Raw genomic sequence first — 25,904 nt, forward strand, 5'->3', positions numbered from 1 at the left:
TGAGATTGTAGAGTAGAGGGAATGGTTGGGATTGTAGAGTAGAGGGAATGGTTGGGATTGTAGAGTAGAGGGAATGGTTGGGATTGTAGAGTAGAGGGAATGGGTGGGATTGTAGGGTAGAGGGAATGGTTGGGATTGTAGAGTAGAGGGAATGGTTGGGATTGTAGGGTAGAGGGAATGGTTGGGATTGTAGAGTAGAGGGAATGGTTGGGATTGTAGAGCGGAGGGAATGGTTGGAATTGTAGAGTAGAGGGAATGGTTGGGATTGTAGAGTAGAGGGAATGGTTGGGATTGTAGAGTAGAGTGAATGGGTGAGATTGTAGAGTGGAGGAAATGGGTGGTATTGTAGAGTAGTGGGAATGGTTGGGATTGTAGAGTAGACGGAATGGGTGAGATTGTGGAGTAGAGGGAATGGTTGGGATTGCAGAGCAGAGGGAATGGTTGGGATTGTAGAGTAGAGGGAATGGTTGGGATTGTAGAGTAGCGGGAATGGTTGGGATTGTAGAGTAGAGGGAATGGTTGGGATTGTAGAGTAGAGGGAATGGTTGGGATTGTAGAGTAGAGGGAATGGTTGGGATTGTAGAGTAGAGTGAATGGGTGAGATTGTAGAGTGGAGGAAATGGGTGAGATTGTAGAGTAGAGGGAATGGTTGGGATTGTAGGGCAGAGGGAATGGTTTGGATTATAGGGTAGTGGGAATGGTTGGGAATGTAGAGTAGAGGGAATGGTTGGGATTATAGGGTAGAGGGAATGGTTGGGACTGTCGGGCAGAGGGAATTGTTGGGATTGTAGAGTGGAGGGAATGGTTGGGATTGTAGAGTAGACGGAATGGGTGAGATTGTGGAGTAGAGGGAATGGTTGGGATTGTAGAGCGGAGGGAATGGTTGGGATTGTAGAGTAGAGGGAATGGTTGGGATTGTAGAGTAGAGGGAATGGGTGAGATTGTAGAGTAGAGGGAATGGGTGAGATTGTAGAGTAGAGGGAATGGTTGGGATTGTAGAGTAGACGGAATGGGTGAGATTGTGGAGTAGAGGGAATGGTTGGGATTGTAGAGTAGAGGGAATGGTTGGGATTGTAGAGTAGCGGGAATGGTTGGGATTGTAGAGTAGAGGGAATGGTTGGGATTGTAGAGTAGAGCGAATGGGTGAGATTGTAGAGTGGAGGAAATGGGTGAGATCGTAGAGTAGAGGGAATGGTTGGGATTGTAGAGTAGAGGGAATGGTTGGGATTGTAGGGCAGAGGGAATGGTTGGGATTATAGAGTGGAGGGAATGGTTGGGATTGTAGGGCAGAGGGAATGGTTTGGATTATAGGGTAGTGGGAATGGTTGGGAATGTAGAGTAGAGGGAATGGTTGGGATTATAGGGTAGAGGGAATGGTTGGGACTGTCGGGCAGAGGGAATTGTTGGGATTGTAGAGTGGAGGGAATGGTTGTGATTGTAGGGCAGAGGGAATGGTTTGGATTATAGGGTAGTGGGAATGGTTGGGAATGTAGAGTAGAGGGAATGGTTGGGATTATAGGGTAGAGGGAATGGTTGGGATTGTAGGGCAGAGGGAATGGTTGGGATTGTAGAGTAGAGGGAATGGTTGGGATTGTAGAGTAGAGGGAATGGGTGAGATTGTAGAGTAGAGGGAATGGGTGAGATTGTAGAGTGGAGGGAATGGGTGAGATTGTAGAGTAGAGGGAATGGTTGGGATTGTACAGTAGAGGGAATGGGTGAGATTGTAGAGTGGAGGGAATGGGTGAGATTGTAGAGTAGAGGGAATGGTTGGGATTGTAGGGCAGAGGGAATGGTTGGGATTATAGAGTAGTCGGAATGGTTGGGATTGTAGAGTAGAGGGAATGGTTGGGATTATAGGGTAGAGGGAATAGTTGGGACTGTCGGGCAGAGGGAATTGTTGGGATTGTAGAGTGGAGGGAATGGTTGGGATTGCAGGGCAGAGGGAATGTTTTGGATTATCGGGTAGTGGGAATGGTTGGGAATGTAGAGTAGCGGGAATGGTTGGGATTATAGGGTAGAGGGAATGGTTGGGATTGTAGGGCAGAGGGAATGGTTGGGATTGTAGAGAAGAGGGAATGGTTGGGATTGTAGAGTAGAGGGAATGGGTGAGATTGTAGAGTGGAGGGAATGGTTGGGATTGTAGGGCAGAGGGAATGGTTGGGATTATAGGGTAGTGGGAATGGTTGGGACTGTAGAGTGGAGGGAATGGTTGGGATTATAGGGTAGAGGGAATGGTTGGGATTGTAGGACAGAGGGAATGGTTGGGATTGTAGAGTAGAGGGAATGGTTGGGATTGTAGAGTAGAGGGAATGGGTGAGATTGTGGAGTAGTGGGAATGGGTGAATTAGTGGCTGTGTTTTATTGAATAATGACAACTTGCCCTTGAATAATCCACCCAAATGTGTGTCCGTGCGTGACATTTTGATATTTTGCTGCTCTTCAAAAAAAAAGATGGTATTTGAAATTAATTTGAAGACGAGTGAACCCTCCAACTCTCAAAAAAAAACGGTGCCTACTCTTTGTGGCCTGGAATTAATTCTGCCCGAGTCCAAGTGAAAGGATTTCCCTTTGCCAGCTGGGCTCAGAGTCAGTTCCTTAGTCTGGGAAAGGAAGAAATGAAGACATCAGCCTTGATCTCAAAGTAGTGAGGAATGGGTGGGATTGTGGAGTAGAGGGAATGGTTGGGATTGTAGAGTAGCGGGAATGGGTGGGATTGTGGAGTAGAGGGAATGGTTGGGATTGTAGAGTAGAGGGAATGGTTGGGATTGTCGAGCAGAGGGAATGGTTGGGATTATAGGGCAGTGGGAATGGTTGGGATTGTAGAGTGGAGGGAATGGGTGAGATTGTGGAGTAGTGGGAATGGGTGAGATTGTAGAGTAGACAGAATGGGTGAGATTGTGGAGTAGAGGGAATGGTTGGGATTGTAGAGTAGAGGGAATGGTTGGGATTGTAGAGTAGAGGGAATGGTTGGGATTGTAGATTAGAGGGAATGGTTGGGATTGTAGAGTAGAGGGAATCGTTGGGATTGCAGAGTAGAGGGAATGGTTGGGATTGTAGGGCAGAGGGAATGGTTGGGATTATAGGGTAGTTGGAATGGTTGGGATTGTAGAGTATAGGGAATGGTTGGGAATATAGGGTAGAGGGAATGGTTGGGATTGTAGGGCAGAGGGAATGGTTGGGATTATAGGGTAGTGGGAATGGTTGGGATTGTAGGGCAGAGGGAATGGTTGGGATTGTAGAGTAGAGGGAATGGTTGGGATTGTAGAGTAGAGGGAATGGTTGGGATTGTAGGGTAGAGGGAATGGTTGGGATTGTAGAGTAGAGGGAATGGTTGGCATTGTTGAGTAGAGGGAATGGTTGGGATTGTAGGGTAGAGGGAATGGTTGGGATTGTAGGGCAGAGGGAATGGTTGGGATTGTAGAGTAGAGGGAATGGTTGGGATTGTCGAGTAGAGGGAATGGTTGGGATTGTAGAGTAGAGGGAATGGTTGGCATTGTAGAGTAGAGGGAATGGTTGGGATTGTCGAGTAGAGGGAATGGGTGAGATTGTAGAGTAGAGGGAATGGTTGGGATTGTAGATTAGAGGGAATGGTTGGGATTGTAGAGTAGAGGGAATGGTTGGGATTGCAGAGTAGAGGGAATGGGTGAGATTGTAGAGTGGAGGGAATGGTTGGGATTGTAGGGCAGAGGGAATGGTTGGGATTATAGGGTAGTGGGAATGGTTGGGATTGTAGAGTAGAGGGAATGGTTGGGAATATAGGGTAGAGGGAATGGTTGGGACTGTCGGGCAGAGGGAATGGTTGGGATTGTAGAGTGGAGGGAATGGTTGTGATTGTAGGGCAGAGGGAATGGTTGGGATTATAGGGTAGTGGGAATGGTTGGGATTGTAGGGCAGCGGGAATGGTTGGGATTGTAGAGTAGAGGGAATGGTTGGGATTGTAGAGTAGAGGGAATGGTTGGCATTGTAGAGTAGAGGGAATGGTTGGGATTGTAGGGTAGACGGAATGGTTGGGATTGTAGGGCAGAGGGAATGGTTGGGATTGTAGAGTAGAGGGAATGGTTGGGATTGTCGAGTAGAGGGAATGGTTGGGATTGTAGAGTAGAGGGAATGGGTGAGATTGTAGAGTGGAGGGAATGGGTGAGTTTGTAGAGTAGAGGGAATGGTTGGGATTGTAGGGCAGAGGGAATGGTTGGGATTATAGGGTAGTGGGAATGGTTGGGATTGTAGGGCATAGGGAATGGTTGGGATTGTAGAGTAGAGGGAATGGTTGGGATTATAGGGTAGAGGGAATGGTTGGGATTGTCGGGCAGAGGGAATGGTTAGGATTGTAGAGTAGAGGGAATGGTTGGGACTGTAGAGTGGAGGGAAATAACAAGGTGAAATACACAAGGACAAGGCCGTAGAAATGTTGTGGTTTCATCTGCACAGGGCCTCTTATAGCTGCACTGTCTTACAGACAACACTGCAAGGCACGGTGGCAGGGGGCAGAGGTCAGGGGTCGGGAGTAGAACACGGGGCAGGGTGCAGTGTCAGGGGGCAGAGGGCAGGGGTCGGGAGTAGAACACGGGGCAGGGTGCAGTGTCAGGGGGCAGAGGGCAGGGGTCGGGGGCAGATCATGGGGCTGGGCACAGTGTCAGGGGGCAGAGGGCAGGGGTCGGGGGCAGATCATGGGGCTGGGCACAGTGTCAGGGGGCAGAGGGCAGGGGTCGGGAGTAGAACACGGGGCAGGGTGCAGTGTCAGGGGGCAGAGGGCAGGTGACAGACCACAGGTGGTAAGGTGTGGGGGCAGAAGGCAGGGGGCAGGGGGCAGAATGCAGGGCGCGGGGGACAAGAGTCAGGGGGCAATACGCAGCGGCCTGGGGGCAGGCTGGGCATGGCTCCCTCGGCAAACCTTGCAAAAGCAGCTCGTCATTGGCCCCTTTCTTTCCTGTGCTTTCTCACCCTCTCTCTGTCTATTCCAGCCTATTACTCTCCCTCTATCTTTTCTCTCTCTTTCTCCCTCGCTCTCTACCCCTTTCTGTCTCTCTCTCCCCCTTCTCTTTCGTTCCCTCGGTACCCCCTTCTTTCTTTCCCGTCTCTCCTTTACTCCCCTTCTCTCCTCCTCGTACCATTTTCTCTCTCTTTGTTTCCACCTTTTCTTTTCTCTCTCTCTCTCTTCTCTTGCACTCTTTGCTTTCCCTCCTGCACTCCTCTCTTTCTCTCTCTCTCCCTCTCTCACTCTTCACACTCTCTCTTGCACTCTCCGCTCTCGACTTTAACCTATCTTTCCCTCTCTCTCTGTCTCTCCCCTCACCCCCACCCCTTTTGCTAGTCCCTCTCCCCTCTTTCTCTGACCTGTTTCTCCTTTCTACTCCTCCCCGCTCCCCAACTTTCACGGCCAGACTGTGCTGAGTCGAATGTAATGATGAAGATTAACATTCTTGGTTAATGTGCTGAGAAGTCCTTAAGCCTGCGTTGTAGTAGTTTTGACTTTGGTTTTGGTGTTGTTGGCAGGGTCCGTCTGGCCCCCCAGGTCCTCAGGGCCCCCCTGGTCCGACTGGAGATTCCGGAGAAAGGGTGAGTCAATTCTACAGAGAATTTCTTAAAACGCTACCAACCTCCAGAGTTTTAAGACCCCGGTTTTAACCTGACCAGCTCGGGCCGAGCGTCCATTTCACACGCCCGCTCGGTCTTACTCTGCATCGGAGCCAACGGGGCCTTTCGGGTTAAAATCGCGGCTTTACGAGCGTGTAAGGGCTGTCCGGAGCTTTATTTGGCTTGCAACACAGGAATTCCATGTAGGCGCAGGGCGGCCATTTTGAATGATTAATGGGGCCCCCGGTCGGGCCTCTCAGCAGCTGCCATTCAAACACCTGATCAGCTCAGAACTGGACCCGAACCGCAATCGGCGTTAGGAAAATACAGCGTGAGCTCACTTTCACCCGGGCCAGGAATTCCCGCTCCCATCCGGTCACCGGTTCCGGGCTCCAGGAAGTCCTTCAACCGAGCCCAGCTTGAAAGGTTTGTATCAACGCACGAGGACCGTGCGCCGTGTCTCCTGAGAGCGTGCAATTGAGGATCAGGCCATGGGTCGCAGGGAAGGAGTCACAGGGACTGCAGTGTGTAAGGAGTCACAAGGAGCGCAGTGTGTAAGGAGTCACAATGCAGTGTGTAAGGAGGCACAGTGCAGTGTGTAAGGAGTCAGAAGGAGCGCAGTGTGTAAGGAGTCACAGTGCAGTGTGTAAGGAGTCACAAGGAGCGCAGTGTGCAAGGAGTCACAAGGAGTACAGTGTGTAAGGAGTCACAGTGCAGTGTGTAAGGAGTCACAAGGAGTGCAGTGTGTAAGGAGTCACAGTGCAGTGTGTAAGGAGTCACAGTGCAGTGTGTAAGGAGTCACAAGGAGTGCAGTGTGTAAGGAGTCACAGTGCAGTGTGTAAGGAGTCACAGTGCAGTGTGTAAGGAGTCACAAGGAGCGCAGTGTGTAAGGAGTCACAAGGAGTGCAGTGTGTAAGGAGTTACAGTGCAGTGTGTAAGGAGTCACAAGGGGTGCAGTGTGTAAGGAGTCACAAGGAGTGCAGTGTGTAAGGAGTCACAAGGAGCGCAGTGTGTAAGGAGTTACAGTGCAGTGTGTAAGGAGTCACAAGGAGTGCAGTGTGTAAGGAGTTACAGTGCAGTGTGTAAGGAGTCACAAGGAGCGCAGTGTGTAAGGAGTTACAGTGCAGTGTGTAAGGAGTCACAAGGAGTGCAGTGTGTAAGGAGTCACAGTGTAGTGTGTAAGGAGTTACAAGGAGTGCAGTGTGTAAGGAGTTACAGTGCAGTGTGTAAGGAGTTACAAGGAGTGCAGTGTGTAAGGAGTCACAGTGCAGTGTGTAAGGAGTCACAGTGCAATGTGTAAGGAGTCACAAGGAGTGCAGTGTGTAAGGAGTCACAAGGAGTGCAGTGTGTAAGGAGTCACAAGGAGTGCAGTGTGCAAGGAGTCACAAGGAGTGCAGTGTGTAAGGAGTCACAAGGAGTGCAGTGTGTAAGGAGTCTCAAGGAGTGCAGTGTGTAAGGAGTCACAAGGAGCGCAGTGTGTAAGGAGTCACAAGGAGTGCAGTGTGTAAGGAGTCTCAAGGAGTGCAGTGAGTAAGGAGTCACAAGGAGCGCAGTGTGTAAGGAGTCACAAGCAGCGCAGTGTGTAAGGAGTCACAAGGAGTGCAGTGTGTAAGGAGTCTCAAGGAGTGCAGTGTGTAAGGAGTCACAAGGAGCGCAGTGTGTAAGGAGTCACAAGGAGCGCAGTGTGTAAGGAGTCACTAGGAGTGCAGTGTGTAAGGAGTCTCAAGGAGTGCAGTGTGTAAGGAGTCACAAGGAGCGCAGTGTGTAAGGAGTCACAAGGAGTGCAGTGTGTAAGGAGTTACAGGGAGTGCAGTGTGTAAGGAGTTACAGGGAGTGCAGTGTATAAGGAGTTACAGGGAGTGCAGTGTGTAAGGAGTTACAGGGAGTGCAGTGTATAAGGAGTTACAGGGAGTGCAGTGTATAAGGAGTTACAGGGAGTGCAGTGTATAAGGAGTTACAGGGAGTGCAGTGTATAAGGAGTTAGAGGGAGTGCGGTGTATAAGGAGTTACAGGGAGTGCAGTGTATAAGGAGTTACAGGGAGTGCAGTGTATAAGGAGTTACAGGGAGTGCAGTGTATAAGGAGTTACAGGGAGTGCAGTGTGTAAGGAGTTACAGGGAGTGCGGTGTGTAAGGAGTTACAGGGAGTGCGGTGTATAAGGAGTTACAGGGAGTGCAGTGTGTAAGGAGTTACAGGGAGTGCGGTGTGTAAGGAGTTACAGGGAGTGCGGTGTATAAGGAGTTACAGGGAGTGCAGTGTGTAAGGAGTTACAGGGAGTGCAGTGTATAAGGAGTTACAGGGAGTGCAGTGTATAAGGAGTTACAGGGAGTGCAGTGTATAAGGAGTTACAGGGAGTGCGGTGTGTAAGGAGTTACAGGGAGTGCGGTGTGTAAGGAGTTACAGGGAGTGAAGTGTATAAGGAGTTACAGGGAGTGCAGTGTATAAGGAGTTACAGGGAGTGCAGAGTATAAGGAGTTACAGGGAGTGCAGTGTATAAGGAGTTACAGGGAGTGCAGTGTATAAGGAGTTACAGGGAGTGCGGTGTATAAGGAGTTACAGGGAGTGCAGTGTATAAGGAGTTACAGGGAGTGCAGTGTATAAGGAGTTACAGGGAGTGCAGTGTATAAGGAGTTACAGGGAGTGCGGTGTATAAGGAGTTACAGGGAGTGCAGAGTATAAGGAGTTACAGGGAGTGCAGTGTATAAGGAGTTACAGGGAGTGCAGTGTATAAGGAGTTACAGGGAGTGCAGTGTATAAGGAGTTACAGGGAGTGCGGTGTATAAGGAGTTACAGGGAGTGCAGAGTATAAGGAGTTACAGGGAGTGCAGTGTATAAGGAGTTACAGGGAGTGCAGTGTATAAGGAGTTACAGGGAGTGCGGTGTATAAGGAGTTACAGGGAGTGCAGTGTATAAGGAGTTACAGGGAGTGCAGTGTATAAGGAGTTACAGGGAGTGCGGTGTGTAAGGAGTTACAGGGAGTGCGGTGTGTAAGGAGTTACAGGGAGTGCAGTGTATAAGGAGTTACAGGGAGTGCAGTGTATAAGGAGTTACAGGGAGTGCAGTGTATAAGGAGTTACAGGGAGTGCAGTGTATAAGGAGTTACAGGGAGTGCAGTGTGTAAGGAGTTACAGGGAGTGCAGTGTATAAGGAGTTACAGGGAGTGCAGTGTATAAGGAGTTACAGGGAGTGCAGTGTATAAGGAGTTACAGGGAGTGCAGTGTATAAGGAGTTACAGGGAGTGCAGTGTATAAGGAGTTACAGGGAGTGCGGTGTATAAGGAGTTACAGGGAGTGCGGTGTATAAGGAGTTACAGGGAGTGCAGTGTATAAGGAGTTACAGGGAGTGCAGTGTATAAGGAGTTACAGGGAGTGCAGTGTATAAGGAGTTACAGGGAGTGCAGTGTATAAGGAGTTACAGGGAGTGCAGTGTACAAGGAGTTACAGGGAGTGCAGTGTACAAGGAGTTACAGGGAGTGCGGTGTATAAGGAGTTACAGGGAGTGTAGTGTATAAGGAGTTACAGGGAGTGCGGTGTATAAGGAGTTACAGGGAGTGCAGTGTATAAGGAGTTACAGGGAGTGCAGTGTACAAGGAGTTACAGGGAGTGCAGTGTACAAGGAGTTACAGGGAGTGCAGTGTATAAGGAGTTACAGGGAGTGCAGTGTACAAGGAGTTACAGGGAGTGCAGTGTATAAGGAGTTACAGGGAGTGCGGTGGATAAGGAGTTACAGGGAGTGAAGTGTATAAGGAGTTACAGGGAGTGCAGTGCACAAGGAGTTACAGGGAGTGCAGTGTATAAGGAGTTACAGGGAGTGCAGTGTATAAGGAGTTACAGGGAGTGCGGTGTATAAGGAGTTACAGGGAGTGTAGTGTATAAGGAGTTACAGGGAGTGTAGTGTATAAGGAGTTACAGGGAGTGCGGTGTATAAGGAGTTACAGGGAGTGCAGTGTATAAGGAGTTACAGGGAGTGCGGTGTATAAGGAGTTACAGGGAGTGCGGTGTATAAGGAGTTACAGGGAGTGCAGTGTGTAAGGAGTTACAGGGAGTGCAGTGTATAAGGAGTTACAGGGAGTGCAGTGTATAAGGAGTTACAGGGAGTGCGGTGTATAAGGAGTTACAGGGAGTGCGGTGTATAAGGAGTTACAGGGAGTGCGGTGTATAAGAAGTTACAGGGAGTGCGGTGTATAAGGAGTTACAGGGAGTGCAGTGTATAAGGAGTTACAGGGAGTGCGGTGTATAAGGATTTACAGGGAGTGCGGTGTATAAGGAGTTACAGGGAGTGCAGTGTATAAGGAGTTACAGGGAGTGCAGTGTGTAAGGAGTTACAGGGAGTGCAGTGTGTAAGGAGTTACAGGGAGTGCAGTGTGTAAGGAGTTACAGGGAGTGCAGTGTATAAGGAGTTACAGGGAGTGCGGTGTATAAGGAGTTACAGGGAGTGCGGTGTATAAGGAGTTACAGGGAGTGCAGTGTGTAAGGAGTTACAGGGAGTGCAGTGTATAAGGAGTTACAGGGAGTGCAGTGTATAAGGAGTTACAGGGAGTGCAGTGTATAAGGAGTTACAGGGAGTGCAGTGTATAAGGAGTTACAGGGAGTGCAGTGTATAAGGAGTTACAGGGAGTGCAGTGTATAAGGAGTTACAGGGAGTGCAGTGTATAAGGAGTTACAGGGAGTGCAGTGTATAAGGAGTTACAGGGAGTGCAGTGTGTAAGGAGTTACAGGGAGTGCAGTGTATAAGGAGTTACAGGGAGTGCGGTGTATAAGGAGTTACAGGGAGTGCAGTGTATAAGGAGTTACAGGGAGTGCAGTGTATAAGGAGTTACAGGGAGTGCAGTGTGTAAGGAGTTACAGGGAGTGCAGTGTATAAGGAGTTACAGGGAGTGCAGTGTGTAAGGAGTTACAGGGAGTGCAGTGTAAGGAGTTACAGGGAGTGCAGTGTATAAGGAGTTACAGGGAGTGCAGTGTATAAGGAGTTACAGGGAGTGCAGTGTATATGGAGTTACAGGGAGTGCAGTGTATAAGGAGTTACAGGGAGTGCGGTGTATAAGGAGTTACAGGGAGTGCGGTGTATAAGGAGTTACAGGGAGTGCAGTGCATAAGGAGTTACAGGGAGTGCGGTGTATAAGGAGTTACAGGGAGTGCAGTGCATAAGGAGTTACAGGGAGTGCAGTGTATAAGGAGTTACAGGGAGTGCAGTGTGTAAGGAGTTACAGGGAGTGCAGTGTATAAGGAGTTACAGGGAGTGCAGTGTGTAAGGAGTTACAGGGAGTGCAGTGTAAGGAGTTACAGGGAGTGCAGTGTATAAGGAGTTACAGGGAGTGCGGTGTATAAGGAGTTACAGGGAGTGCAGTGTATAAGGAGTTACAGGGAGTGCAGTGTATAAGGAGTTACAGGGAGTGCGGTGTATAAGGAGTTACAGGGAGTGCAGTGTATAAGGAGTTACAGGGAGTGCAGTGTATAAGGAGTTACAGGGAGTGCAGTGTGTAAGGAGTTACAGGGAGTGCAGTGTATAAGGAGTTACAGGGAGTGCAGTGTGTAAGGAGTTACAGGGAGTGCAGTGTAAGGAGTTACAGGGAGTGCAGTGTATAAGGAGTTACAGGGAGTGCGGTGTATAAGGAGTTACAGGGAGTGCAGTGTATAAGGAGTTACAGGGAGTGCAGTGTATAAGGAGTTACAGGGAGTGCAGTGTATAAGGAGTTACAGGGAGTGCAGTGTATAAGGAGTTACAGGGAGTGCGGTGTGTAAGGAGTTACAGGGAGTGCGGTGTGTAAGGAGTTAGAGGGAGTGCGGTGTATAAGGAGTTACAGGGAGTGCAGTGTATAAGGAGTTACAGGGAGTGCAGTGTATAAGGAGTTACAGGGAGTGCGGTGTATAAGGAGTTACAGGGAGTGCAGTGTATAAGGAGTTACAGGGAGTGCAGTGTGTAAGGAGTTACAGGGAGTGCAGTGTATAAGGAGTTACAGGGAGTGCAGTGTATAAGGAGTTACAGGGAGTGCAGTGTATAAGGAGTTACAGGGAGTGCAGTGTATAAGGAGTTACAGGGAGTGCGGTGTAAAAGGAGTTACAGGGAGTGCAGTGTATAAGGAGTTACAGGGAGTGCGGTGTATAAGGAGTTACAGGGAGTGCAGTGTATAAGGAGTTGCAGGGAGTGCAGTGTGTAAGGAGTTACAGGGAGTGCAGTGTATAAGGAGTTACAGGGAGTGCAGTGTATAAGGAGTTACAGGGAGTGCAGTGTATAAGGAGTTACAGGGAGTGCAGTGTATAAGGAGATACAGGGAGTGCAGTGTATAAGGAGTTACAGGGAGTGCAGTGTGTAAGGAGTTACAGGGAGTGCAGTGTGTAAGGAGTTACAGGGAGTGCAGTGTAAAAGGAGTTACAGGGAGTGCAGTGTATAAGGAGTTACAGGGAGTGCAGTGTATAAGGAGTTACAGGGAGTGCAGTGTGTAAGGAATTACAGGGAGTGCAGTGTATAAGGAGTTGCAGGGAGTGCAGTGTATAAGGAGTTACAGGGAGTGCAGTGTGTAAGGAGTTACAGGGAGTGCAGTGTATAAGGAGTTACAGGGAGTGCAGTGTATAAGGAGTTACAGGGAGTGCGGTGTATAAGGAGTTACAGGGAGTGCAGTGTATAAGGAGTTACAGGGAGTGCAGTGTGTAAGGAGTTACAGGGAGTGCGGTGTATAAGGAGTTACAGGGAGTGCAGTGTGTAAGGAGTTACAGGGAGTGCGGTGTATAAGGAGTTACAGGGAGTGCAGTGTATAAGGAGTTACAGGGAGTGCAGTGTATAAGGAGTTACAGGGAGTGCAGTGTGTAAGGAGTTACAGGGAGTGCAGTGTATAAGGAGTTACAGGGAGTGCAGTGTATAAGGAGTTACAGGGAGTGCAGTGTATAAGGAGTTACAGGGAGTGCAGTGTATAAGGAGTTACAGGGAGTGCAGTGTATAAGGAGTTACAGGGAGTGCAGTGTATAAGGAGTTACAGGGAGTGCAGTGTGTAAGGAGTTACAGGGAGTGCAGTGTGTAAGGAGTTACAGGGAGTGCAGTGTATAAGGAGTTACAGGGAGTGCAGTGTATAAGGAGTTACAGGGAGTGCAGTGTATAAGGAGTTACAGGGAGTGCAGTGTGTAAGGAATTACAGGGAGTGCAGTGTGTAAGGAGTTACAGGGAGTGCAGTGTATAAGGAGTTACAGGGAGTGCAGTGTGTAAGGAGTTACAGGGAGTGCAGTGTGTAAGGAGTTACAGGGAGTGCAGTGTATAAGGAGTTACAGGGAGTGCAGTGTATAAGGAGTTACAGGGAGTGCGGTGTATAAGGAGTTACAGGGAGTGCAGTGTATAAGGAGTTAAAGGGAGTGCAGTGTATAAGGAGTTACAGGGAGTGCAGTGTGTAAGGAGTTACAGGGAGTGCAGTGTATAAGGAGTTACAGGGAGTGCAGTGTGTAAGGAGTTACAGGGAGTGCAGTGTAAGGAGTTACAGGGAGTGCAGTGTATAAGGAGTTACAGGGAGTGCGGTGTATAAGGAGTTACAGGGAGTGCAGTGTATAAGGAGTTACAGGGAGTGCAGTGTATAAGGAGTTACAGGGAGTGCAGTGTATAAGGAGTTACAGGGAGTGCGGTGTGTAAGGAGTTACAGGGAGTGCAGTGTATAAGGAGTTACAGGGAGTGCGGTGTATAAGGAGTTACAGGGAGTGCAGTGTATAAGGAGTTACAGGGAGTGCAGTGTATAAGGAGTTACAGGGAGTGCAGTGTATAAGGAGTTAGAGGGAGTGCGGTGTATAAGGAGTTACAGGGAGTGCAGTGTATAAGGAGTTACAGGGAGTGCAGTGTATAAGGAGTTACAGGGAGTGCGGTGTATAAGGAGTTACAGGGAGTGCAGTGTATAAGGAGTTACAGGGAGTGCAGTGTGTAAGGAGTTACAGGGAGTGCGGTGTATAAGGAGTTACAGGGAGTGCAGTGTATCAGGAGTTACAGGGAGTGCAGTGTATAAGGAGTTACAGGGAGTGCGGTGTGTAAGGAGTTACAGGGAGTGCGGTGTATAAGGAGTTACAGGGAGTGCAGTGTATAAGGAGTTACAGGGAGTGCAGTGTATAAGGAGTTACAGGGAGTGCGGTGTGTAAGGAGTTACAGGGAGTGCAGTGTATAAGGAGTTACAGGGAGTGCAGTGTATAAGGAGTTACAGGGAGTGCAGTGTATAAGGAGTTACAGGGAGTGCGGTGTATAAGGAGTTACAGGGAGTGCAGTGTGTAAGGAGTTACAGGGAGTGCGGTGTGTAAGGAGTTACAGGGAGTGCAGTGTATAAGGAGTTACAGGGAGTGCAGTGTATAAGGAGTTACAGGGAGTGCAGTGTATAAGGAGTTACAGGGAGTGCAGTGTGTAAGGAGTTACAGGGAGTGCGGTGTATAAGGAGTTACAGGGAGTGCGGTGTATAAGGAGTTACAGGGAGTGCAGTGTATAAGGAGTTACAGGGAGTGCGGTGTATAAGGAGTTACAGGGAGTGCAGTGTATTAGGAGTTACAGGGAGTGCGGTGTATAAGGAGTTGCAGGGAGTGCAGTGTATAAGGAGTTACAGGGAGTGCGGTGTATAAGGAGTTACAGGGAGTGCAGTGTATAAGGAGTTACAGGGAGTGCGGTGTATAAGGAGTTACAGGGAGTGCGGTGTATAAGGAGTTACAGGGAGTGCAGTGTATAAGGAGTTACAGGGAGTGCAGTGTATAAGGAGTTACAGGGAGTGCAGTGTATAAGGAGTTACAGGGAGTGCGGTGTATAAGGAGTTACAGGGAGTGCAGTGTATAAGGAGTTACATGGAGTGCGGTGTATAAGGAGTTACAGGGAGTGCAGTGTATAAGGAGTTACAGGGAGTGCGGTGTGTAAGGAGTTACAGGGAGTGCAGTGTATAAGGAGTTACAGGGAGTGCAGTGTATAAGGAGTTACAGGGAGTGCAGTGTGTAAGGAGTTACAGGGAGTGCAGTGTATAAGGAGTTACAGGGAGTGCAGTGTGTAAGGAGTTACAGGGAGTGCAGTGTATAAGGAGTTACAGGGAGTGCGGTGTATAAGGAGTTACAGGGAGTGCAGTGTATAAGGAGTTACAGGGAGTGCAGTGTATAAGGAGTTACAGGGAGTGCAGTGTATAAGGAGTTACAGGGAGTGCAGTGTAAGGAGTTACAGGGAGTGCAGTGTATAAGGAGTTACAGGGAGTGCAGTGTAAGGAGTTACAGGGAGTGCAGTGTATAAGGAGTTACAGGGAGTGCAGTGTATAAGGAGTTACAGGGAGTGCAGTGTATAAGGAGTTACAGGGAGTGCGGTGTATAAGGAGTTACAGGGAGTGCAGTGTATAAGGAGTTACAGGGAGTGCTTTGTGTAAGGAGTTACAGGGAGTGCAGTGTGTAAGGAGTTACAGGGAGTGCGGTGTATAAGGAGTTACAGGGAGTGCAGTGTGTAAGGAGTTACAGGGAGTGCAGTGTATAAGGAGTTACAGGGAGTGCAGTGTATAAGGAGTTACAGGGAGTGCAGTGTAAGGAGTTACAGGGAGTGCAGTGTATAAGGAGTTACAGGGAGTGCGGTGTATAAGGAGTTACAGGGAGTGCGGTGTATAAGGAGTTACAGGGAGTGCGGTGTATAAGGAGTTACAGGGAGTGCAGTGTGTAAGGAGTTACAGGGAGTGCGGTGTATAAGGAGTTACAGGGAGTGCGGTGTATAAGGAGTTACAGGGAGTGCAGTGTGTAAGGAGTTACAGGGAGTGCAGTGTATAAGGAGTTACAGGGAGTGCAGTGTATAAGGAGTTACAGGGAGTGCGGTGTATAAGGAGTTACAGGGAGTGCAGTGTATAAGGAGTTACAGGGAGTGCAGTGTATAAGGAGTTACAGGGAGTGCAGTGTATAAGGAGTTACAGGGAGTGCAGTGTAAGGAGTTACAGGGAGTGCAGTGTGTAAGGAGTTACAGGGAGTGCGGTGTATAAGGAGTTACAGGGAGTGCAGTGTGTAAGGAGTTACAGGGAGTGCGGTGTATAAGGAGTTACAGGGAGTGCGGTGTATAAGGAGTTACAGGGAGTGCGGTGTGTAAGGAGTTACAGGGAGTGCGGTGTAAGGAGTTACAGGGAGTGCGGTGTGTAAGGAGTTACAGGGAGTGCAGTGTATAAGGAGTTACAGGGAGTGCAGTGTATAAGGAGTTACAGGGAGTGCAGTGTATAAGGAGTTACAGGGAGTGCAGTGTATAAGGAGTTACAGGGAGTGCAGTGTATAAGGAGTTACAGGGAGTGCAGTGTATAAGGAGTTACAGGGAGTGCGGTGTGTAAGGAGTTACAGGGAGTGCAGTGTATAAGGAGTTACAGGGAGTGCAGTGTATAAGGAGTTACAGGGAGTGCAGTGTGTAAGGAGTTACAGGGAGTGCAGTGTATAAGGAGTTACAGGGAGTGCAGTGTATAAGGAGTTACAGGGAGTGCAGTGTAAGGAGTTACAGGGAGTGCAGTGTATAAGGAGTTACAGGGAGTGCAGTGTAAGGAGTTACAGGGAGTGCAGTGTGCAAGGAGTTACAGGGAGTGCAGTGTATAAGGAGTTACAGGGAGTGCGGTGTATAAGGAGTTACAGGGAGTGCGGTGTATAAGCAGTTACAGGGAGTGCGGTGTATAAGGAGTTACAGGGAGTGCAGTGTATAAGGAGTTACAGGGAGTGCAGTGTATAAGGAGTTACAGGGAGTGCAGTGTATAAGGAGTTACAGGGAGTGCAGTGTATAAGGAGTTACAGGGAGTGCAGTGTGTAAGGAGTTACAGGGAGTGCAGTGTGTAAGGAGTTACAGGGAGTGCAGTGTGTAAGGAGTTACAGGGAGTGCAGTGTGTAAGGAGTTACAGGGAGTGCGGTTTATAAGGAGTTACAGGGAGTGCGGTGTATAAGGAGTTACAGGGAGTGCGGTGTATAAGGAGTTACAGGGAGTGCAGTGTATAAGGAGTTACAGGGAGTGCAGTGTATAAGGAGTTACAGGGAGTGCGGTGTATAAGGAGTTACAGGGAGTGCAGTGTGTAAGGAGTTACAGGGAGTGCAGTGTATAAGGAGTTACAGGGAGTGCAGTGTATAAGGAGTTACAGGGAGTGCAGTGTATAAGGAGTTACAGGGAGTGCGGTGTATAAGGAGTTACAGGGAGTGCGGTGTATAAGGAGTTACAGGGAGTGCGGTGTATAAGGAGTTACAGGGAGTGCAGTGTGTAAGGAGTTACAGGGAGTGCAGTGTATAAGGAGTTACAGTGAGTGCAGTGTATAAGGAGTTACAGGGAGTGCAGTGTATAAGGAGTTACAGGGAGTGCAGTGTGTAAGGAGTTACAGGGAGTGCAGTGTATAAGGAGTTACAGGGAGTGCAGTGTGTAAGGAGTTACAGGGAGTGCAGTGTTTAAGGAGTTACAGGGAGTGCGGTGTATAAGGAGTTACAGGGAGTGCGGTGTGTAAGGAGTTACAGGGAGTGCGGTGTATAAGGAGTTACAGGGAGTGCAGTGTGTAAGGAGTTACAGGGAGTGCAGTGTGTAAGGAGTTACAGGGAGTGCAGTGTGTAAGGAGTTACAGGGAGTGCAGTGTAAGGAGTTACAGGGAGTGCAGTGTATAAGGAGTTACAGGGAGTGCGGTGTATAAGGAGTTACAGGGAGTGCGGTGTGTAAGGAGTTACAGGGAGTGCGGTGTGTAAGGAGTTACAGGGAGTGCAGTGTGTAAGGAGTTACAGGGAGTGCAGTGTGTAAGGAGTTACAGGGAGTGCGGTGTATAAGGAGTTACAGGGAGTGCAGTGTGTAAGGAGTTACAGGGAGTGCAGTGTATAAGGAGTTACAGGGAGTGCAGTTTGTAAGGAGTTACAGGGAGTGCGGTGTATAAGGAGTTACAGGGAGTGCGGTGTATAAGGAGTTACAGGGAGTGCAGTGTATAAGGAGTTACAGGGAGTGCGGTGTGTAAGGAGTTACAGGGAGTGCAGTGTGTAAGGAGTTACAGGGAGTGCAGTGTATAAGGAGTTACAGGGAGTGCAGTGTATAAGGAGTTACAGGGAGTGCAGTGTATAAGGAGTTACAGGGAGTGCAGTGTATAAGGAGTTACAGGGAGTGCAGTGTATAAGGAGTTACAGGGAGTGCAGTGTATAAGGAGTTACAGGGAGTGCAGTGTGTAAGGAGTTACAGGGAGTGCAGTGTGTAAGGAGTTACAGGGAGTGCAGTGTATAAGGAGTTACAGGGAGTGCAGTGTATAAGGAGTTACAGGGAGTGCAGTGTATAAGGAGTTACAGGGAGTGCAGTGTGTAAGGAATTACAGGGAGTGCAGTGTATAAGGAGTTGCAGGGAGTGCAGTGTATAAGGAGTTACAGGGAGTGCAGTGTGTAAGGAGTTACAGGGAGTGCAGTGTATAAGGAGTTACAGGGAGTGCAGTGTATAAGGAGTTACAGGGAGTGCGGTGTATAAGGAGTTACAGGGAGTGCAGTGTATAAGGAGTTACAGGGAGTGCGGTGTATAAGGAGTTACAGGGAGTGCGGTGTATAAGGAGTTACAGGGAGTGCAGTGTGTAAGGAGTTACAGGGAGTGCAGTGTATAAGGAGTTACAGGGAGTGCAATCTATAAGGAGTTACAGGGAGTGCGGTGTATAAGGAGTTACAGGGAGTGCAGTGTATAAGGAGTTACAGGGAGTGCGGTGTATAAGGAGTTACAGGGAGTGCAGTGTATAAGGAGTTACAGGGAGTGCGGTGTATAAGGAGTTACAGGGAGTGCAGTGTATAAGGAGTTACAGGGAGTGCGGTGTATAAGGAGTTACAGGGAGTGCAGTGTATAAGGAGTTACAGGGAGTGCAGTGTATAAGGAGTTACAGGGAGTGCAGTGTATAAGGAGTTACAGGGAGTGCAGTGTATAAGGAGTTACAGGGAGTGCAGTGTTTCAGGAGTTACAGGGAGTGCAGTGTATAAGGAGTTACAGGGAGTGCGGTGTATAAGGAGTTACAGGGAGTGCGGTGTATAAGGAGTTACAGGGAGTGCAGTGTATAAGGAGTTACAGGGAGTGCGGTGTATAAGGAGTTACAGGGAGTGCAGTGTGTAAGGAGTTACAGGGAGTGCGGTGTATAAGGAGTTACAGGGAGTGCAGTGTATAAGGAGTTACAGGGAGTGCAGTGTATAAGGAGTTACAGGGAGTGCAGTGTATAAGGAGTTACAGGGAGTGCAGTGTGTAAGGAGTTACAGGGAGTGCGGCGTATAAGGAGTTACAGGGAGTGCGGTGTATAAGGAGTTACAGGGAGTGCAGTGTATAAGGAGTTACAGGGAGTGCAGTGTGTAAGGAGTTACAGGGAGTGCGGTGTATAAGGAGTTACAGGGAGTGCAGTGTATAAGGAGTTACAGGGAGTGCAGTGTATAAGGAGTTCAAGGGAGTGCGGTGTATAAGGAGTTACAGGGAGTGCAGTGTATAAGGAGTTACAGGGAGTGCGGTGTATAAGGAGTTACAGGGAGTGCAGTGTATAAGGAGTTACAGGGAGTGCGGTGTATAAGGAGTTACAGGGAGTGCAGTGTATAAGGAGTTACAGGGAGTGCAGTGTATAAGGAGTTACAGGGAGTGCAGTGTATAAGGAGTTACAGGGAGTGCGGTGTATAAGGAGTTACAGGGAGTGCAGTGTATAAGGAGTTACAGGGAGTGCAGTGTATAAGGAGTTACAGGGAGTGCGGTGTATAAGGAGTTACAGGGAGTGCAGTGTATAAGGAGTTACAGGGAGTGCGGTGTGTAAGGAGTTACAGGGAGTGCAGTGTATAAGGAGTTACAGGGAGTGCAGTGTATAAGGAGTTACAGGGAGTGCAGTGTATAAGGAGTTACTGGGAGTGCGGTGTATAAGGAGTTACAGGGAGTGCAGTGTATAAGGAGTTACAGGGAGTGCAGTGTATAAGGAGTTACAGGGAGTGCAGTGTATAAGGAGTTACAGGGAGTGCAGTGTATAAGGAGTTACAGGGAGTGCAGTGTGTAAGGAGTTACAGGGAGTGCAGTGTATAAGGAGTTACAGGGAGTGCAGTGTATAAGGAGTTACAGGGAGTGCAGTGTGTAAGGAGTTACAGGGAGTGCAGTGTGTAAGGAGTTACAGGGAGTGCAGTGTATAAGGAGTTACAGGGAGTGCGGTGTATAAGGAGTTACAGGGAGTGCGGTGTATAAGGAGTTACAGGGAGTGCAGTGTATAAGGAGTTACAGGGAGTGCAGTGTATAAGGAGTTACAGGGAGTGCAGTGTATAAGGAGTTACAGGGAGTGCAGTGTATAAGGAGTTACAGGGAGTGCGGTGTATAAGGAGTTACAGGGAGTGCGGTGTGTAAGTAGTTACAGGGAGTGCAGTGTGTAAGGAGTTCCAGGGAGTGCAGTGTGTAAGGAGTTACAGGGAGTGCAGTGTGTAAGGAGTTACAGGGAGTGCAGTGTATAAGGAGTTACAGGGAGTGCAGTGTAAGGAGTTACAGGGAGTGCAGTGTATAAGGAGTTACAGGGAGTGCAGTGTATAAGGAGTTACAGGGAGTGCAGTGTGTAAGGAGTTACAGGGAGTGCAGTGTATAAGGAGTTACAGGGAGTGCAGTGTATAAGGAGTTACAGGGAGTGCAGTGTGTAAGGAGTTACAGGGAGTGCAGTGTGTAAGGAGTTACAGGGAGTGCAGTGTATAAGGAGTTCCAGGGAGTGCAGTGTGTAAGGAGTTACAGGGAGTGCAGTTTGTAAGGAGTTACAGGGAGTGCAGTGTATAAGGAGTTACAGGGAGTGCAGTGTATAAGGAGTTACAGGGAGTGCAGTGTATAAGGAGTTACAGGGAGTGCAGTGTATAAGGAGTTACAGGGAGTGCGGTGTATAAGGAGTTACAGGGAGTGCGGTGTGTAAGTAGTTACAGGGAGTGCAGTGTGTAAGGAGTTACAGGGAGTGCAGTGTATAAGGAGTTACAGGGAGTGCGGTGCATAAGGAGTTACAGGGAGTGCAGTGTATAAGGAGTTACAGGGAGTGCAGTGTATAAGGAGTTACAGGGAGTGCAGTGTATAAGGAGTTACAGGGAGTGCAGTGTATAAGGAGTTACAGGGAGTGCAGTGTATAAGGAGTTACAGGGAGTGCGGTGTATAAGGAGTTACAGGGAGTGCGGTGTATAAGGAGTTGCAGGGAGTGCAGTTTATAAGGAGTTACAGGGAGTGCAGTGTATAAGGAGTTACAGGGAGTGCAGTGTGTAAGGAGTTACAGGGAGTGCGGTGTATAAGGAGTTACAGGGAGTGCAGTGTATAAGGAGTTACAGGGAGTGCGGTGTATAAGGAGTTACAGGGAGTGCGGTGTGTAAGGAGTTACAGGGAGTGCAGTGTGTAAGGAGTTACAGGGAGTGCAGTGTATAAGGAGTTACAGGGAGTGCAGTGTATAAGGAGTTACAGGGAGTGCAGTGTATAAGGAGTTACAGGGAGTGCGGTGTATAAGGAGTTACAGGGAGTGCAGTGTATAAGGAGTTACAGGGAGTGCGGTGTATAAGGAGTTACAGGGAGTGCAGTGTATAAGGAGTTAAAGGGAGTGCAGTGTATAAGGAGTTACAGGGAGTGCAGTGTATAAGGAGTTACAGGGAGTGCAGTGTATAAGGAGTTACAGGGAGTGCGGTGTATAAGGAGTTACAGGGAGTGCAGTGTATAAGGAGTTACAGGGAGTGCAGTGTATAAGGAGTTACAGGGAGTGCAGTGTATAAGGAGTTACAGGGAGTGCGGTGTATAAGGAGTTACAGGGAGTGCAGTGTATAAGGAGTTACAGGGAGTGCAGTGTATAAGGAGTTACAGGGAGTGCGGTGTATAAGGAGTTACAGGGAGTGCGGTGTATAAGGAGTTACAGGGAGTGCAGTGTGTAAGGAGTTACAGGGAGTGCAGTGTATAAGGAGTTACAGGGAGTGCGGTGTGTAAGGAGTTACAGGGAGTGCAGTGTATAAGGAGTTACAGGGAGTGCGGTGTATAAGGAGTTACAGGGAGTGCAGTGTATAAGGAGTTACAGGGAGTGCGGTGTGTAAGGAGTTACAGGGAGTGCAGTGTATAAGGAGTTACAGGGAGTGCGGTGTATAAGGAGTTACAGGGAGTGCAGTGTATAAGGAGTTACAGGGAGTGCAGTGTATAAGGAGTTACAGGGAGTGCGGTGTATAAGGAGTTACAGGGAGTGCAGTGTGTAAGGAGTTACAGGGAGTGCAGTGTATAAGGAGTTACAGGGAGTGCGGTGTATAAGGAGTTACAGGGAGTGCAGTGTATAAGGAGTTACAGGGAGTGCGGTGTATAAGGAGTTACAGGGAGTGCAGTGTATAAGGAGTTACAGGGAGTGCAGTGTATAAGGAGTTACAGGGAGTGCAGTGTATAAGGAGTTACAGGGAGTGCGGTGTATAAGGAGTTACAGGGAGTGCAGTGTGTAAGGAGTTACAGGGAGTGCAGTGTATAAGGAGTTACAGGGAGTGCGGTGTATAAGGAGTTACAGGGAGTGCAGTGTATAAGGAGTTACAGGGAGTGCAGTGTATAAGGAGTTACAGGGAGTGCAGTGTATAAGGAGTTACAGGGAGTGCAGTGTATAAGGAGTTACAGGGAGTGCAGTTTGTAAGGAGTTACAGGGAGTGCAGTGTATAAGGAGTTACAGGGAGTGCAGTGTATAAGGAGTTACAGGGAGTGCAGTGTATAAGGAGTTACAGGGAGTGCGGTGTATAAGGAGTTACAGGGAGTGCAGTGTATAAGGAGTTACAGGGAGTGCAGTGTATAAGGAGTTACAGGGAGTGCAGTGTATAAGGAGTTACAGGGAGTGCGGTGTATAAGGAGTTACAGGGAGTGCAGTGTGTAAGGAGTTACAGGGAGTGCAGTGTATAAGGAGTTACAGGGAGTGCAGTGTGTAAGGAGTTACAGGGAGTGCAGTGTATAAGGAGTTACAGGGAGTGCAGTGTATAAGGAGTTACAGGGAGTGCGGTGTATAAGGAGTTACAGGGAGTGCAGTGTGTAAGGAGTTACAGGGAGTGCAGTGTATAAGTAGTTACAGGGAGTGCAGTGTATAACGAGTTACAGGGAGTGCAGTGTGTAAGGAGTTACAGGGAGTGCGGTGTATAAGGAGTTACAGGGAGTGCGGTGTATAAGGAGTTACAGGGAGTGCAGTGTATAAGGAGTTACAGGGAGTGCAGTGTATAAGGAGTTACAGGGAGTGCAGTGTATAAGGAGTTACAGGGAGTGCGGTGTATAAGGAGTTACAGGGAGTGCGGTGTATAAGGAGTTACAGGGAGTGCAGTGTATAAGGAGTTACAGGGAGTGCAGTGTATAAGGAGTTACAGGGAGTGCAGTGTGTAAGGAGTTACAGGGAGTGCAGTGTATAAGGAGTTACAGGGAGTGCAGTGTATAAGGAGTTACAGGGAGTGCGGTGTATAAGGAGTTACAGGGAGTGCAGTGTATAAGGAGTTACAGGGAGTGCAGTGTGTAAGGAGTTACAGGGAGTGCAGTGTATAAGGAGTTACAGGGAGTGCAGTGTGTAAGGAGTTACAGGGAGTGCAGTGTGTAAGGAGTTACAGGGAGTGCAGTGTATAAGGAGTTACAGGGAGTGCAGTGTATAAGGAGTTACAGGGAGTGCGGTGTATAAGGAGTTACAGGGAGTGCAGTGTGTAAGGAGTTACAGGGAGTGCAGTGTATAAGGAGTTACAGGGAGTGCAGTGTATAAGGAGTTACAGGGAGTGCAGTGTATAAGGAGTTACAGGGAGTGCGGTGTATAAGGAGTTACAGGGAGTGCGGTGTATAAGGAGTTACAGGGAGTGCAGTGTATAAGGAGTTACAGGGAGTGCAGTGTATAAGGAGTTACAGGGAGTGCGGTGTATAAGCAGTTACAGGGAGTGCAGTGTATAAGGAGTTACAGGGAGTGCAGTGTATAAGGAGTTACAGGGAGTGCAGTGTATAAGGAGTTACAGGGAGTGCAGTGTGTAAGGAGTTACAGGGAGTGCAGTGAATAAGGAGTTACAGGGAGTGCAGTGTGTAAGGAGTTACAGGGAGTGCGGTGTATAAGGAGTTACAGGGAGTGCAGTGTGTAAGGAGTTACAGGGAGTGCAGTGTGTAAGGAGTTACAGGGAGTGCAGTGAATAAGGAGTTACAGGGAGTGCAGTGTGTAAGGAGTTACAGGGAGTGCGGTGTATAAGGAGTTACAGGGAGTGCAGTGTGTAAGGAGTTACAGGGAGTGCAGTGTATAAGGAGTTACAGGGAGTGCAGTGTATAAGGAGTTACAGGGAGTGCAGTGTGTAAGGAGTTACAGGGAGTGCAGTGTATAAGGAGTTACAGGGAGTGCAGTGTGTAAGGAGTTACAGGGAGTGCTGTGTATAAGGAGTTACAGGGAGTGCAGTGTGTAAGGAGTTACAGGGAGTGCAGTGTATAAGGAGTTACAGGGAGTGCGGTGTATAAGGAGTTACAGGGAGTGCAGTGTGTCAGGAGTTACAGGGAGTGCTGTGTATAAGGAGTTACAGGGAGTGCGGTGTATAAGGAGTTACAGGGAGTGCAGTGTGTAAGGAGTTACAGGGAGTGCAGTGTATAAGGAGTTACAGGGAGTGCAGTGTATGAGGAGTTACAGGGAGTGCAGTGTGTAAGGAGTTACAGGGAGTGCAGTGTATAAGGAGTTACAGGGAGTGCAGTGTATAAGGAGTTACAGGGAGTGCAGTGTATAAGGAGTTACAGGGAGTGCAGTGTATAAGGAGTTACAGGGAGTGCGGTGTATAAGGAGTTACAGGGAGTGCAGTGTATAAGGAGTTACAGGGAGTGCGGTGTATAAGGAGTTACAGGGAGTGCAGTGTATAAGGAGTTACAGGGAGTGCAGTGTATAAGGAGTTACAGGGAGTGCAGTGTATAAGGAGTTACAGGGAGTGCAGTGTATAAGGAGTTACAGGGAGTGCGGTGTATAAGGAGTTACAGGGAGTGCAGTGTATAAGGAGTTACAGGGAGTGCAGTGTATAAGGAGTTCCAGGGAGTGCAGTGTGTAAGGAGTTACAGGGAGTGCTGTGTATAAGGAGTTACAGGGAGTGCAGTGTGTAAGGAGTTACAGGGAGTGCTGTGTATAAGGAGTTACAGGGAGTGCAGTGTATAAGGAGTTACAGGGAGTGCAGTGTATAAGGAGTTACAGGGAGTGCGGTGTGTAAGGAGTTACAGGGAGTGCGGTGTATAAGGAGTTACAGGGAGTGCAGTGTATAAGGAGTTACACGGAGTGCGGTGTATAAGGAGTTACAGGGAGTGCAGTGTATAAGGAGTTACAGGGAGTGCAGTGTATAAGGAGTTACAGGGAGTGCAGTGTATAAGGAGTTACAGGGAGTGCAGTGTATAAGGAGTTACAGGGAGTGCGGTGTATAAGGAGTTACAGGGAGTGCAGTGTGTAAGGAGTTACAGGGAGTGCGGTGTATAAGGAGTTACAGGGAGTGCAGTGTATAAGGAGTTACAGGGAGTGCAGTGTGTAAGGAGTTACAGGGAGTGCAGTGTATAAGGAGTTACAGGGAGTGCAGTGTATAAGGAGTTACAGGGAGTGCAGTGTGTAAGGAGTTACAGGGAGTGCAGTGTATAAGGAGTTACAGGGAGTGCGGTGTGTAAGGAGTTACAGGGAGTGCAGTGTATAAGGAGTTACAGGGAGTGCAGTGTATAAGGAGTTACAGGGAGTGCAGTGTGTAAGGAGTTACAGGGAGTGCAGTGTATAAGGAGTTACAGGGAGTGCAGTGTATAAGGAGTTACAGGGAGTGCAGTGTGTAAGGAGTTACAGGGAGTGCGGTGTATAAGGAGTTACAGGGAGTGCGGTGTGTAAGGAGTTACAGGGAGTGCAGTGTATAAGGAGTTACAGGGAGTGCAGTGTATAAGGAGTTACAGGGAGTGCAGTGTGTAAGGAGTTACAGGGAGTGCAGTGTATAAGGAGTTACAGGGAGTGCAGTGTATAAGGAGTTACAGGGAGTGCAGTGTATAAGGAGTTACAGGGAGTGCAGTGTGTAAGGAGTTACAGGGAGTGCAGTGTATAAGGAGTTACAGGGAGTGCAGTGTATAAGGAGTTACAGGGAGTGCAGTGTATAAGGAGTTACAGGGAGTGCAGTGTATAAGGAGTTACAGGGAGTGCAGTGTATAAGGAGTTACAGGGAGTGCGGTGTATAAGGAGTTACAGGGAGTGCAGTGTATAAGGAGTTACAGGGAGTGCAGTGTATAAGGAGTTACAGGGAGTGCGGTGTATAAGGAGTTACAGGGAGTGCAGTGTATAAGGAGTTACAGGGAGTGCGGTGTATAAGGAGTTACAGGGAGTGCGGTGTATAAGGAGTTACAGGGAGTGCAGTGTATAAGGAGTTACAGGGAGTGCAGTGTATAAGGAGTTACAGGGAGTGCAGTGTATAAGGAGTTACAGGGAGTGCAGTGTGT

General features: G+C 48.7%; 1 protein-coding gene across 1 annotated transcript in view; it reads left to right on the forward strand.

Moving 5' to 3' along the window:
- LOC137305261 (collagen alpha-1(V) chain-like) overlaps positions 1-25,904 on the forward strand; it is a 522,869-nt gene that overhangs the window by 246,955 nt on the left and 250,010 nt on the right. Inside the window, exon 11 of the mRNA XM_067974118.1 lies at positions 5,494-5,556. Coding sequence (XP_067830219.1) covers positions 5,494-5,556 — 63 coding nt within the window. The remainder of the gene's footprint in view (positions 1-5,493; positions 5,557-25,904) is intronic.

The sequence above is a fragment of the Heptranchias perlo genome, chromosome 39 (genome assembly GCF_035084215.1).
Source record: "Heptranchias perlo isolate sHepPer1 chromosome 39, sHepPer1.hap1, whole genome shotgun sequence".
Taxonomy (NCBI): Eukaryota; Metazoa; Chordata; class Chondrichthyes; order Hexanchiformes; family Hexanchidae; genus Heptranchias; species Heptranchias perlo.